The 15549-nt window shown below is 41.0% G+C and overlaps 1 protein-coding gene across 1 annotated transcript in view; it reads right to left on the bottom strand.

The window, feature by feature from the left end:
* Positions 1 to 2449: 2449 nt before the first annotated feature.
* Positions 2450 to 15549, bottom strand: part of LOC130917370 (relA-associated inhibitor-like) — a 46100-nt gene continuing 33000 nt past the window's right edge. The window contains exons 5-13 of the mRNA XM_057838702.1: positions 12662 to 12754; positions 12494 to 12582; positions 8934 to 9288; positions 8360 to 8808; positions 8163 to 8297; positions 7905 to 8038; positions 3687 to 3853; positions 3423 to 3616; positions 2450 to 3299 (exon numbers count right to left, since the gene is read on the bottom strand). Of these exons, the coding sequence (XP_057694685.1) occupies positions 3264 to 3299; positions 3423 to 3616; positions 3687 to 3853; positions 7905 to 8038; positions 8163 to 8297; positions 8360 to 8808; positions 8934 to 9288; positions 12494 to 12582; positions 12662 to 12754 (1652 nt within the window). The 3' untranslated portion in view covers positions 2450 to 3263. The remainder of the gene's footprint in view (positions 3300 to 3422; positions 3617 to 3686; positions 3854 to 7904; positions 8039 to 8162; positions 8298 to 8359; positions 8809 to 8933; positions 9289 to 12493; positions 12583 to 12661; positions 12755 to 15549) is intronic.

The following is a 15549-nucleotide window of genomic DNA, read 5'->3' on the forward strand; positions in this document are numbered from 1 at the left end:
GCCACCTACTCGCTTCAAATTGATTGGATATCTGTTAGTGATAAACTAATTTAAATTCACAGCAGAAGGATGACTGGACACCATATGATTGGACATCTATCATCATCTTGGGAAAAGTACATATTGCCCAGCATTGGCTCATTATCTCTTAGTCCTGCCCGATATCGCTGTCATTTTAGTGCTGTATTGGTACAGGTACCGACACTGGTATTGGTGCAACATTGATTAAAGGGTATTATAATACTAAGGGGCTGTGAGATATCTATAGAACCGTTATGTGGCAAGATAACATATATTAATAAAGTTAACAAAAAAATAAATCACATTCATGAGCAATTATCGAAAATACGTCGAAAATTACGAACATATTCCAGAAGTATTCCGGAAACAGCCGAATGGGGCGGAGACGTCACAACAAGGAAACAAAAGGTCGAGGCAGGTGCCATCGTTGTTTATCGACGAGAGAGTTGCGTTCGTGTTTTATCAAAAAATCGCTAAAATGGTTCAAACCTGTCATGCTATGCATTGTACAAATAGCCATTTGTCGCAATGTAGTACCCATGAGTTCCCGAACGCGAGAAAAAGAGCTGGACTACGCAGACAATGAGTGAAGTTCGTCCGTGCTAAGAGGGCTAATTTTGCAGACCCAGCCTCCGGTACGGTTTTGTGTAATGCGCATTTTACACCTTAAAGCTATTCGAACTATGGACAAATGAAATCAAGTTTTGCTAAGAAATTGCTGCTGAAAGCAGATGCGGTGCCCACCATACACGCGCAGCCACCTAAATGTCCCGAGAAATCAAGAAAGAGGACGATGACTGGCTCTGATGAGACCACCCCAGGCTAACCAAAGGAGCGGAGCAGCCAAGCTCGAAATGGCCAGAGTGAGTAGTCTTTTATAATAAAAAACATACAGTGCCTTGCAAAAGTATTCGGCCCCCTTGAATCTTGCAACCTTTCGCCACATTTCAGGCTTCAAACATAAAGATATGAAATTTAATTTTTTTGTCAAGAATCAACAACAAGTGGGACACAATTGTGAAGTGGAACAACATTTATTGGATAATTTAAACTTTTTTAACAAATAAAAAACTGAAAAGTGGGGCGTGCAATATTATTCGGCCCCTTTACTTTCAGTGCAGCAAACTCACTCCAGAAGTTCAGTGAGGATCTCTGAATGATCCAATGTTGTCCTAAATGACCGATGATGATAAATAGAATCCACCTGTGTGTAATCAAGTCTCCGTATAAATGCACCTGCTCTGTGATAGTCTCAGGGTTCTGTTTAAAGTGCAGAGAGCATTATGAAAACCAAGGAACACACCAGGCAGGTCCGAGATACTGTTGTGGAGAAGTTTAAAGCCGGATTTGGATACAAAAAGATTTCCCAAGCTTTAAACATCTCAAGGAGCACTGTGCAAGCCATCATATTGAAATGGAAGGAGCATCAGACCACTGCAAATCTACCAAGACCCGGCCGTCCTTCCAAACTTTCTTCTCAAACAAGGAGAAAACTGATCAGAGATGCAGCCAAGAGGCCCATGATCACTCTGGATGAACTGCAGAGATCTACAGCTGAGGTGGGAGAGTCTGTCCATAGGACAACAATCAGTCGTACACTGCACAAATCTGGCCTTTATGGAAGAGTGGCAAGAAGAAAGCCATTTCTCAAAGATATCCATAAAAAGTCTCGTTTAAAGTTTGCCACAAGCCACCTGGGAGACACACCAAACATGTGGAAGAAGGTGCTCTGGTCAGATGAAACCAAAATTGAACTTTTTGGCCACAATGCAAAACGATATGTTTGGCGTAAAAGCAACACAGCTCATCACCCTGAACACACCATCCCCACTGTCAAACATGGTGGTGGCAGCATCATGGTTTGGGCCTGCTTTTCTTCAGCAGGGACAGGGAAGATGGAAGATGGATGCAGCCAAATACAGGAACATTCTGGAAGAAAACCTGTTGGTATCTGCACAAGACCTGAGACTGGGACGGAGATTTATCTTCCAACAGGACAATGATCCAAAACATAAAGCCAAATCTACAATGGAATGGTTCAAAAATAAACGTATCCAGGTGTTAGAATGGCCAAGTCAAAGTCCAGACCTGAATTCAATCGAGAATCTGTGGAAAGAGCTGAAGACTGCTGTTCACAAACACTCTCCATCCAACCTCACTGAGCTCGAGCTGTTTTGCAAGGAAGAATGGGCAAGAATGTCAGTCTCTCGATGTGCAAAACTGATAGAAACATACCCCAAGCGACTTGCAGCTGTAATTGGAGCAAAAGGTGGCGCTACAAAGTATTAACGCAAGGGGGCCGAATATTATTGCACGCCCCACTTTTCAGTTTTTTATTCGTTAAAAAAGTTTAAATTATCCAATACATTTTGTTCCACTTCACGATTGTGTCCCACTTGTTGTTGATTCTTGACAAAAAATTAAAATTTTATATCTTTATGTTTGAAGCCTGAAATGTGGCGAAAGGTTGCAAGGTTCAAGGGGGCCGAATACTTTTGCAAGGCACTGTATCACGCATTGGATATAGGACTGGACACATGTATAAATTATCGCTCGTAAAATATATAGAACAAATCCTCTGATCCCATTCATATTTGTGTCTGTTGGCAGAGCGAAAACCAATGATAGCACAATAAATATTAATTATTCTATACATTACTTTATTTTACAGTCAAGGTGTATCAGCTTCACAAAAAGAAATGCAAAACAAAACATTCGGTGTTTCCCACACGATCTGTTGCCGGTGTTTCTTCACTGTGATTGCTACCCTCAATGATCCTTTCATTAGGCACCAAAGAAAGGTTCATAACTCTCCTCGTCACCATTAGAAGAACGTTCGTTACGTCGGCTTCATCGCTGCAACTAGAAATAAAATTGTCCGCCATCATCGCCACCATTCAGTACTAAGCACTGAGCCGGTTGTTTCCTTGTTGTGACGTCACGCACACAATATGCTAGATTTCCGGGATCTCGGGCGCCGGTCGGTTTAGCTTGACAATCGATACAAATTTCTATAATTTTCTTGGTGTTGCGATGTGTGTAATTAAGGCATGCGTTTATGGATAAATGATGGAATATTAGCATTTCCCCAGGTGTTGTAATACCCTTTAAAAGTAGCTAACAGAAAGTGAAACAGAAAAAAAGAATACTGAGACTCGTCCTTCTACTGTCCTTGACTGATGGCAAATAGACCACGGATACTACATTACATGCGTCGCTAGACTCAAATACATTCTTCACAGCTAAGAAAGAGATTTTGGTCGAACCTTTGGAAAAAGCTGGAAAAAAAGAAGGGAAAAGATTAATATCTCCTTGTTAAGAGAATTTTAAAGCTATCAAAAAGTGCATGCCAGGTCAGTAATTGGCGACGTTACCGATCCATAAAACGGATTTACTCTTACCCCAAAGTAGTTGTTAGGCACGAAGCCCTCGCGGCCGCATAGTGACGCCCACCACCAGTCGGAGCCATCATGCTTCTGTAGGATGGTGACCATGTCCCCTTCTCGGAAGGTCAGTTCGTCAGGAGCTTGAGCCGGGTAACTCCACAGGGCGTACAACACGCCACTGTTCTCAATTCCCATCGCTTCCTCTCTGCCTGAAGGGAGTGTCAAAGACTCAAACATTGCCTTAACATCATAGACAACATTTGGAAGCAGGCGAATCACCTCTCAGAAAGGTCTCGCACTCCTCAAAGCCGACGGCGTACGGGTCGCATTTCTGCGCGGCCGTGGCGCCGTCACTCTCAGTTATCGCCATGACGGCCGCTCCGTTTCTCACCAGGAATTCGCAGAGAAGCCGGTCGTTGCACGAGGCTGCACAGTGTAGCGGAGTCCTGCCACACACAAAATGAAAGCTTATGAGCATTTCGATTAAGCTTGAGAACGATAAACCGATATGTCCGGATATCCGGTTTTACAGGTGAGAGATACAGCTGTATCGATAGTAAACTTATCATTCGACAGTAATTAGCCATTAAATATTCAATGAACCGATAGTAGAGATAAAATTCGGCTATCGCGAGCACAAGAATTGGCTTCTAATGCCTAGTTCAATCCATTGCATAACATGATAATAATTTAGCTTTTACCTCATTCACCACACAGCGCACTTAGATTGTGACCGCCGTCGTGGTTGCCTCAACTTCCCATTCATTTCGGCAGAACCGCTAGTAGTCGCCGTCATTACCCGATCGTCAAGGGCGTGTCATAACCAGTGTTGTTAATAACGGCGTTACAATATAACGGCGTTACTAACGGCGTTATTTTTTTCAGTAGTGGGTAATCTAATTAATTACTTTTCTCATCTTGGCAACGCCGTTAGCCTTACTGAGGACGGAAAGGCATGCGTTACTATGCGTTATTATATTGGTCGAAAAGTCTGAGGGAGACGGACTCACCGAGACGACAGAGCAGAGCAGGAGTGGGGAGGAGGCAAGAAAGTTGTGACGCCGAGCAAACGCGATGCTAGGTAGCTCCAATAATACATGTTGTAGCCGATAGCCTACAAACTACGCCAGCATGTTATGGTAGATATGGTAGACATGGTAGATATCACATATACTGTATATAGATATAACTAGATGCAAAATGACAGACACGGCACTAGATGAGTTAGTAAACAGCCGCCATCTTAAAGCAGTAGACTTTTTAGGACGGCTCTGTTGTAGAGAACCTTCCTAGCGAACCTAAGTAACTTTTTATCTAAAATACTTCTAAATCGGCAAAATCTTGACTTGAATCTATCTTTAAATGATGAAACAGTTTTAAAACTTTCATATGTCGAAAGTAGAGAGAAGGGAACTAATGCAATAATGGGAGCAATTTTAACAACTTTTAACAGTTGATTCAGGGTAAAGGGTAAATTAGGGTAAAGAATTGGGCTCGGGCCAATTGTACCAAAAACCTTCACAAAAAACTTCACATAGTGTGACCAATGTTTTTTTTGTTTTTTTTTGAGGAAAAAAAAAAAAAAAAAGTAATTATCACCAATTACTTTGCCAAGTAACTAATTACTCTTACATTCAGGTAATTGAGTTACTAACGCAATTACTTTTTGGGAGAAGTAATTTGTAACTATAATTAATTACTTTTTTTCAGTAAGATTAACAACACTGGTCATAACAACGCGAGAGCTAACAAAGCCACTGTAACGCACGCGCCGTAGCGTTTTCTTCACAGCCCAAAACGAAACTAGTAGTGGCAACGAAGCAACATGCTAAAACAATGGACAGTTTGCGCACCACGCCAGCGACGTGCAGCAATTGATTTTCAACGCACCCAGGAAAACAAAAGTCGGACTTTGAAGTGACGAAGGCAGCCAGATCTGTTTGCATGGGACAGAGCTAGTGCGAAGTGTGAAGCGGTACAGAGATCGTGAGTTTTTAACCCTGAAAAATAACCCACTACAATGGTGGAAAGGGCAGCACGATCTGCTGGAGATATTGTTTCCACGAAACGCAGTCTATTTAAACATGAACACGTGGATCAGTTGATCTTCCTCAAGAAAAATCTGCCCTTCAAAAGAGGTATAGACAGTGATGAGGAATAAAAAAATGTGGAAGCACAGGCATAAGTGAATGACTTTACAGTGTATAAGGTTAAAGTAATGATTATAGACCTGTCTGTCTAAAATGCCATGGTTTTATTCCCCCAGTTATACCAGTGGTAAAGCATAATTTATTATTTATTTATAACACAGGTTTAATTCTTTTTTTCAAGAGCTGCTGCATATAATATTTTTTGCTTGTTAGATGTTTACGTTGAAAGTTTGCACTTAAATTACTTACCTATTGTGTTCAAAACACCAGGAAATACAGTAATTAAATTACTGCACTTTATTGTTGTCTGTCACTGGAGTTTTATTGTATTATGAATCCCATCCAACAAAATGACGTATTTTTTTCTCATAAAAATATAAAACATAACATTGGTATGAAATTTTGTTGTTTAATTTTGCAATTAAAAAATGTGGTCTTTTTTATATTTTTTAAATACTGTACGAACACACACAACAAATGTTTACTATCGTACCGTTTTCACTCTGTATCGAACCGTATCGTTCTTAAACTGTATCGAATCGTATCGAATCGCTCGGCCTTAAAAATGTAGCGTTTTTTAAATCGAATCGTAACCTGTGTATCTAGATACATATCGAATCGGCTTCATGCCGGAGATTCCCAACCCTAATTTTGATTAGCTAATAGTTTCTAAAACAGGGGTTGGGAACCTATGTCTCGTGAGCCATATCGGTCTCTTTTGATGAGTGTCTGGGTCTCCAACAACCCGTAATCCTAAATGTGGGATCGGCCGGCTCGCTTCACATGAACGAGCTGTGATGAGCTGATGGTGCACTCACACATTGATCTTGGACACTTCAAATGAACATCGCAATAATATGCTTCAATTCGGTGCACATTGGTGGTCCTCTCGTCGCTGATTGCACGGAGATGGGTGTTACAGAGCTCGCCTCGCTCAGCCAGCACCAGGGCTGGCCCCTACCAACTCAATGACGAGCAAACTGGAGTATATAAAAAATGCTTGGGGGAAAATTAAACCACGAAAGTGAACTGTGTGGTACCCTGAGTGACATAGGCAAGCAGTCGGTTTCACTTTCATGACTTTTTCGCCTGTCATATTGTCGATACTTCCAGGAGAGCGAGACTTACGAAACGGCTGCCCTAGGAGGCTCTGCCTGTCTTGGCCACTGCAATGTGTACAAATGCGTTCACGAAAAAAAAAAAAAAACTGCTCATAAAACAGACTCTGACAAGCTGGTAACAGAATACACAGTTAGAATATACAGTATATATTTATGTTAGGGCTGTCAAATGTTTAGAATTCTTAATTGAGTTAATTACAGCTTAAAAATTAATTAATTGTAATTAATTGCAATCCATCAATAAAATATGCCATATTTTTCTGTAAATTATTGTTGGAATGGAAAGATAAGACACAAGACGGATGTATACATTCAACATATGGTACATAAGTACTGTATTTGTTTATCATAACAATAAATCAACAAGATGGTATTAACATTATTAACATTCTCTTAAAGTGATCCATGGGTAGAAAGACTTGTAGTTCTTAAAAGATAAATGGTAGTACAACTTATAGAAATTTTATATTAAAACCCCTCTTAATGTTTTCGTTTTATTAAAATTTGTAACATTTTAATCCAAAAATAAACTAGTAGCTCGCCATTGTTGATGTCAATAATTACACCATGCTCACTCATCGTGCATAAAATCATTTGGACCCAAGCGCCAGCAGAGGGCGCCAAACACCAAAAAACAAGTAACAAGCAGACATTACACTGCTGTCATTTTAATCTGTTTGAGCGGGGCATGTGCGTTAATTGCGTCAAATATTTTAACGTGATTAATTTAAAAAATTAATTACCGCCTGTTAATGCAATAATTTTGACAGCCCTAATTTATGTACACAAACACACTGTATGATTCTCGTGGGATCACAATTTAAAATATGTTGGGTGTTTTGGCTCCCTCGTTCAAAAAGGTTCCCGACCCTCGTTCTAAAATGTGCAAATGTTCTATCGGCAGTTAGCAAGAAACATGAAATGTATGCACATGATTTGTTTTCGCGGGCCCAACAGAATCATGTGGAAGCATGGATCTGGCCCCGGGGCCTTGAGTTTGACACTTGTCGGCAAGTTGCAACAATGTGAAAACGTTTCATCAACAATTTTGTAGTTTCAGCAAGAAACATGAATTGGATGCATATGATTTGCTTTCGCAGCCCCAAGAAAATCATGTGGCAGGCCAAGTCCGACCCCGGGCTTTGAGTTGACACCTGGGGATTAGTTTCTAAAATGTGCGAAAGTTGCATTGGGTTTTGCTAGATGTATGACATCTATGCATTTACCATCCGTGGCTGTCCGGTGCACTAACATTTGCGCCAATGCGAACCAGGAAGTCCACCACATTGTAATGTCCACCACAGATAGCGTTGTGGAGCGCCGTGATGCCCTCATCGTTGGACTGGCTCGGATCCGGCATCTACGGAACCCAGTTGTCAGAAATTTCTTAGTTTGTAATCCGTCAACAGATAATGAATGAAATGTAACTTTATGTCCTACTTGCAAATACTAGCGATGCTACTTGATAGCATTAGAGTTCTTACTTCCTGTACTGCACGCTGAACCGTTTCCAGCTCTCCCACAAGTGCACCGTCCAGCGCTAGCACCAGCGGGCTAAGGCGGGCTCGTCTACCGGAGCTTTTGCGGTCCCGGCTAGCCCTCAGGATGGAATGGTAGTTCTGAAGGGACAAATAGGATTTGAACTGAGATGCAGATGTCAAACTCATTTCAAGTTTCTTACTCTGAAGTCGTGAAGGGTGGATGTCGGCGGGGGTTGTGGCAGTGGAACTGCAGCGATTTCCTCTTCCTCCGACGAGGTGCTGGTTTCGCTGCCCCGTTCGCTGCCTCTCTCACCCTTGTGCCGGGGCTCCTTGCGCCGAAAGAGCTTGTTGATGAGCTTCTTGTACTGGTTGGGCTCGTAGTGCGACGCCCTCTGAAGGGGTCGCGACTGATCCACCGAGCCGCGCCTTTTCAGGGGTCGAGGGATCTCTGAACGGATGCGTAGCAGCTCTTCCAGGTCGGGGATCTCCTGGCTCTGGGCTTCAGGAGCCACCACAGGTTGTAGCCGGGTGGGGCTAAGAGGTCGGGGAGGGCCCTGAGGGGTGCTAGGTTCGCCCTCTTGGATCTGTGCAATGTGGTGAACTATGTCTAGTCGAGATAGCTCTGCGTCAATGTCACCTGGGTTTAGTGCTGCCGAGAAGGGAAGAGACAGTTTGGTTAAATGAGTGTATGAAGGGGGTCTCAGGAACCCCATACAATGGTGTTCCAAAGACTCTTTTATAATTTCTATAATTTGTCACAAGTATTTTTTTTACCGTCGCTGTAAATGGCCGGTTGTCTCAACTCCGGTGGCGGATGCATGGCAGCCTGGCTGAAGAAGTTCCTGGATGTGGCAGGCTGGGAGGAAGTCTCCCAAGGGTCCCCAGGAGGTCCAGTCCTGGGGGACATGGCACCCCATTGGGGGTTCTGAAGACGCATGATGACAGAGAGTGGGATGGGCCTACGCTGGCGCGACTGGGCGGCAATGGGAGGAATGGAAATGCGCGAAATGATTGGCTGCTGGTGATACTGATGGGACGGGTTAGAAGATGCCACTTCTGGAAGTACTGTCACTCGAGTGTTTCTGGACAAGGAGCCCTGGGGGAACTGGACAGGTGGAGCACGATGATTCTGGGAAGGAAATAAGGTAAAATGAGAATTATTATTAATACAATATGTCCATCAATTTTTGTTCTTGCAATCTTTTTCAGTAGTTGCAACCTCTGCAAGTCAGAGCCTTGCCTCTGTTTCTGTGGTGTTCCTCAAGAGTCAATCCCAGAGCCTATCTTTTTTTGCACTGCACCTTCAGGTGATCTCCAGATTATTTTTTTTTCGGCTGGAGATGTCAACTTGTGCTGCAGTAACCCCAAAAATATTTGGTCTCTTAAACCATCACATCTTTCTCAATGGTTGTCAACCCCTACAAGTCAGAGACTAGCCCCCGTTTCTGCTGTGTTCCTCAAGGATTAATCTTAGGCGCCATTCTTTTTGCACTGTACCTACAGATGACCTCCAGATTCATGTTTCTCCAGTCATAGTACAAACGTTAAAAAATTAACTGCTGAGATGTGGATTTGTGCCTCAGTGAACGCAAAGATGTGGTCTCTCCATAATGTTGTGTGCCAAGTGAAATCCACTCCTGTTATTTTCGAATTGGAAACTTCTTTTATCTGTGACCTCAAAGATTCCCGATTCCACAAAGCCAATTTCATGATCCCAGGCCTAAATTGCACTAATGATCTTTTTTCGCCCCACTGGCAGCACCAGAAAACGTGGTTTGAAAAATTTCACCATGACTCTCTTTCAAGTATAGGTGTGTCACTGATACAGTTCCTGAATGAAAAGCAGCTATGACCAGCTTTATTTAAACTGATTCAATACTATGTCACCCAATCCTGCAGGGGTGGGTCAGTTTTGCAACAGTGTAACAATGGACAACAATGTCTCAAGCTTCTTTCAGATGTATTAAAGCATTTGTTGCCATTTATGGTAATAAACGTCCAATCATGTGGCTGTTTTCATCTTTCTTTTGTAAATTTGAGTTTATCTCTAGTAAACATCCAACCCATTTGAAGTGGAAGACAGACAGCGAATAAATTGGCAGTGACTTAGTAAATAGCAAGAGTTGAGATGTTGATAAAATAATTTTTTGAAAAATCGTTTGAGAAATGTTATAACAGTTATAACATTTATAATATAACTTAAAGCAATCAGTTTAATCAGGTTTAGCAATGGCAGTGGACAAAAGCGGTCATGTTTTGCCTTAAGAAAGACTGCGTTTCCCATGAGGACCAGCGCACACCCGAACAGTGTCGTAAAATCATCAATGAATCAAAAATCAATCTCCCGGTCACCTGCAGATGGATTAAACAACATTTCAATTTCCAGCGGCTGTGTGAAGGACGAATAGTTATAAGGTAATGAATCCAGTTGTGGCTAAACCAAAGCATATGACGGTTAGCAACCATGTGGCTTATTAAGGCTAAGCCCCCCCACCCCACCCGAACTCATCAGCGCTGATGAGGTCATTACGCCAACGAGTGAAAGCCGGGCCAATATTTTTTCTGTATATTCTGGTTCTCTTTTTTCCTCTTCAGACAAAATCTTTTTGTCTCTTGCTGCTCTGCCCTCTTTGCAGCATTCGTGCGAAAGCATTCAAATCGACTTCTGTCTTTATAATAAATGACGAAAGGGAAAAGTGACGTATGCCGTAAAGCAGTTGGCACAATTGTAGTTTCTTTTTTTGGCAGGGTTCGTGCCAACCTTCTCAAAGCTAATTAGTGCCGGTGAAAGTGATACAGACCCTCTCAAGATATAAAAGGGGAGTCATTCAACTAATTGTCAGTCGACGCATCACCACAAATGTTATAAAATATTTTATAACTGTTGAAAAGTGACGGAGAGTTGCTTAAATTTTAATGTCAATTTGTTGACTTTGATGGGAATGTCGCCTCAGGGCGGCCATTTTGGCAGGGGCAATGAAAGGTCTTTTCATGCTTTTGCCATGAATTGAAATGAGTTTATCACTAGTAAATCTCCAGTCCGTTTAGGGTGGGAGTGTGGCAGCAGTTTGTTCATTTGCTGCCAACCCTCCCACTTCAAATGGATTGGATGTCTACGGCTGTCAATGGCAGTTAATGAACAAGCGATGATATTAATTACTTTACATTCAAGTGAGTATGCTGACATTCAGTACTAAAAGAAATATATTTTTTGCATATTAAACTACATGAGTATTGGAATCGGTATTAAAAAAAATGGTATCAGTGCAAAACTTCTGAATGTTGTCAACAACAGTGTTGTTAATCTTACTTTAAAAAAGTAATTAATTACAGTTACAAATTACTTCTCTCAAAAAGTAATTGCGTTAGTAACTCAGTTACCTGGATGAAAGAGTAATTAGTTAATTGGCAAAGTAACTGGTGATAATTTTCATGGGTTTTTTCCCCTCAAAAACAAAACAGAAAAAAAACAGGTCACGCAATGTGAAGTTTAAAGGGTTTTTGGGGACAATTGGCCCTAACCCAATTCTTTACCCTAAATTTAACTAGACAAAAGGGTATTGCGGATATTGCGATAACTAGATACTAACCTTTGCTATGTGTGGAAGTCATTTAATGTAGTGACTCAACCGTTAATGTTGTTAAAATTGCTCCCGCTATCGCATTAGTTCCCTTCTGTCTACTTTTGACATGTGTAAGTTTTAAAACTATTTCATCATTTAAAGATAGATTTAAGTCAAGATTTTGACGATTTAGGAGCATTTTAGATAAAAAGTTACTTAGGTTCGCTAGGAAAGTTCTCTACAACAGAGCCTTCCTGAGAAGTCTACTGCTTTAAGGTGGCGGCTGTTTACTAACACATCTAGTTCTTTATTATACATGTTGCTAATGCTGCCGTGTCTGTCATTTACCGAAGAATCATGTGGGCGTAGTTAAAGGCTATCGGCTACAGTCAGGTATTATTGGAGCCACCTAGCAGAGTAGCACGGCGTCACCCTCCCTTGCCTCCTCCCCACTCCTGCTCTGTTCTCTCGTCTCCGTGAGTCCGTCTTTCTCAGACTTTTCTCACGTCAGTCAACCAACATAATAACGTACGCCTTTCACGCCTCAGTAACGGTAACAGCGTTGCCAAGATGAGAAAAGTAATTAATTAGATTACTCACTACTGATGAAAATAACGCCATTAGTAACGCTGTTATATTCTAACACTGTTATTACCAACACTGGTCAACAATGCCATATATTTATGTTGATAGGGTGAAAAAACATAATATGGGGTTGCAAGAGACTCCTTTGTGCAGTAGAAGTTTTTTTGATAGCCATGATGCACGTACCTTTTTGGGGCCGGGGGCCGGAGGAGGGCCGTCCAGGTTGGATTCCCTCCAGTTGCTGTTTGGCACGGATGTTCTAATCCACTCACTCTCTGGAACAACACCACAAAAGGATCTTTTGATGTCTCGTTTCTCTAATTTGGCAAGTACAAAGCCAATATGGCAACTAACTGTCGTAGGTGTGGTGAGGCTTGCTTTCAAAGGACATGTCGAGATCCGTCTCGTTCCACTTGCTGGGACTCTTTTGCCTCTGCACACCCTCATCTGAAGTAAAGAACAAGAAAAAACAAGTGCAATAACGAATGATTTATTTGATGGGTTTGCTCATGATAGTAGCTTCTACCAAAATTCATGTCGCTGAGGGACACTAAGAACGAGTTTGCTTTTGAAAAAGATAGTAGGATTTACAAAATGATTTCCTGTTGATTTTTGGCGTCCCAACAAAATTAAACTCATTGGCTGCCAATAGGGGCGGGAACCTCAGGTTACCGCACGATACGATATATTGATTTTTGGTCACTTGCTGTTTTTTTGGGGGCATTTACAGATCCCTTCCTGTTGATTTTGGGTTACTGAACAGGAAGTGACCCAGGAATGCCATCAAATAAATAGGAAGTGACTCAAAATCTACAGGAAGTGATCTGCAAATGCCCTAAAATAAACATAGTGACCTGTATATGCCTCGAAAACCGGAAAGACCGGCTGTGATTGTTCTGTTTCAATGCCATTGACTGTGCCGTATGTCCAATTAATCTTTGAGCGTCTAGTGCTGTCAATGGCACCCAATGAGCCAACACAGACGCTATTCGAGTGGAAGATTTTGGTAGTCACCTGTTGGTTCCTTTTTTCAAATTGTGACACTTTTTAAAAACGATTTGTCAATTGTTGACAGGAGCATATCGATAACCTTTTGGGATACAAAGTCTAGCGATACATCACCATTTCGATATACCGTATTGGCCCGAATATAAGTGTGTTTTTTTGCATTGAAAGAAGACTTTCTGTGAGAGGGCTCCACGGATGGAAAGATTTGTGACTTTGTATATTGTGACTAAATATTGTCATCTAGTGTATTTGTTGAGCTTTCAGTAAATGGTACTGTAGCCATGCCCCAATGCATGATGGGAAGTGGACCCATGACTGTGCGTAGTGCTACCAATTGATATATCTTCTCTGCATTGGGAAATAAAATAAGGTGTTAAGACAAAGATCAATTGCTACTTTGCTTCCCCACATTGCTTCCCATGAAATTTCTATTTGTTGGAAGAAGGATTGTAAGGCTTGAGCCAATTAAAAAAAGGCTCCAAAGGCTGCCAAAATACACTCTACACTCACTTTACGCTGCCTTTTATCTCTCTATATAGGTAAAATGGCGCCATTACAGATTGAGTGCGACAATGCGTGAGTGGATCGTGCAACGCATGCATTAATTGCATTAAATATTTAAACGTGATACATTTTTTAAAAAACGTATTACCGCCGTTATCGGGATAAATTTGATAACCCGACCTTAAGCCTAAACTGAAGACTCTGGAGGAGTGTAACATATTATGTCTGTAACGTTAAATACAATTAGAAAACGATTTAATTAAAAAATATACAGTATATATCTTAAAAAAAGGCATGGCCGATATTTTTTTGCTGATTCCGATACTTTGAAAATGACGTGATCGGACCCGATCGATCTCTAGTTATAATCATTTGTTTTGGATGTACTGTAATTACTTTCTGTATAAAAACTAATTTGGTGTTCAAAAAGTCTTTTTTCAAACTTGAGTCTTGAAAAAGAGAGGGTCGTCTTATAATCAGGGCCGTCTTATATTCGGGCCAATACGGTACTAGTATTGTCACATCCGAGTTGGCAATGTGTGTTCTGGCCTTTAACTTATGAGGTTTTTATTTGCATACCAGCATCATTTCTTGAATTCAGTAGGGTTTAGGTTTTAGCTGGTTTAGGTTTTAGCTGCTTTCTTGCCAGTTGCAAACCAGTTTGACTGCTGCGTTTTTCCACTTTGATGGTGAAAATTGATTTACAGTGCAACACAAACAGCAATCCAGGAGAGACACCACCCTCTTAAGCAATGTCAACCCTTCTTGACATGTTACGACATCACATCTAGCATAAAGTTGAATGTTAAGTTTGAACAATTTCATAGAGGTACAGCTGTAAGTCAATCAAGAAAATTGAAAATACATTACTTTTCTCCTCCTCTGTGAAGTTGGCCCCCATCAGACTCAAATTTTCTACTGAAAAATTATGTCAATTTTTTGTGCTATGTTTGTGCTGCTATCGTTTTATAGATATTTATTAGGGCTGTCAGACGATTAAAATTTTTAATCGAGTTAATTACAGCATAAAAATTAATTACCGTAATCGTAATTAATCGCAATTCGAACCATCTATAAAATATGCCATATTTTTCTGTAAATTATTGTTGGAATGGAAAGATAAGACACAAGACGGATATATACATTCAACATACGGTACATAAGTACTGTATTTGTTTATAATAACAATAAATCAACAAGATGGCATTAACATTATTAACATTCTGTGAAAGCGATCCATGGATAAAAACACTTGTAGTTCTTAAAAGATAAATGTTAGTACAAGTTATAGAAACCCCTCTTAATGTTTTCGTTTTAATAAAAATGTGTAAAATTTTCAATCAAAAAATAAACTAGCAGCTCGCCATTGTTGATGTCAATAATTACACGATGCTCATGTGGTGCTGAAACCCATAAAATCAGTCGTACCCAAGCGCCAGCAGAGGGCGACAAAACACCAAAAAACACAAGTAACAAGTGGACATTACACTGTGCTGTCATTTTAATCTATTTGAGCAGGGCATGTGCGCTAAATGCGTCAAATATTTTAACGTGATTAATTTTAAAAATTAAGTACCGCCCGTTAACGCGATAATTTTGACAGCCCTAATATTTATATATATTTTGAGTGATGACGTCACTTGCAGCTTTTCCCTATCCAACTCCTGCAGCTGAGAGAACGTAACAACTCTCTCATTAAGAGAGGGTTGTCCCAACAACTAGCGCAAATG

This window comes from Corythoichthys intestinalis, chromosome 6 (assembly GCF_030265065.1).
Source record: "Corythoichthys intestinalis isolate RoL2023-P3 chromosome 6, ASM3026506v1, whole genome shotgun sequence".
Lineage (NCBI taxonomy): Eukaryota > Metazoa > Chordata > Actinopteri > Syngnathiformes > Syngnathidae > Corythoichthys > Corythoichthys intestinalis.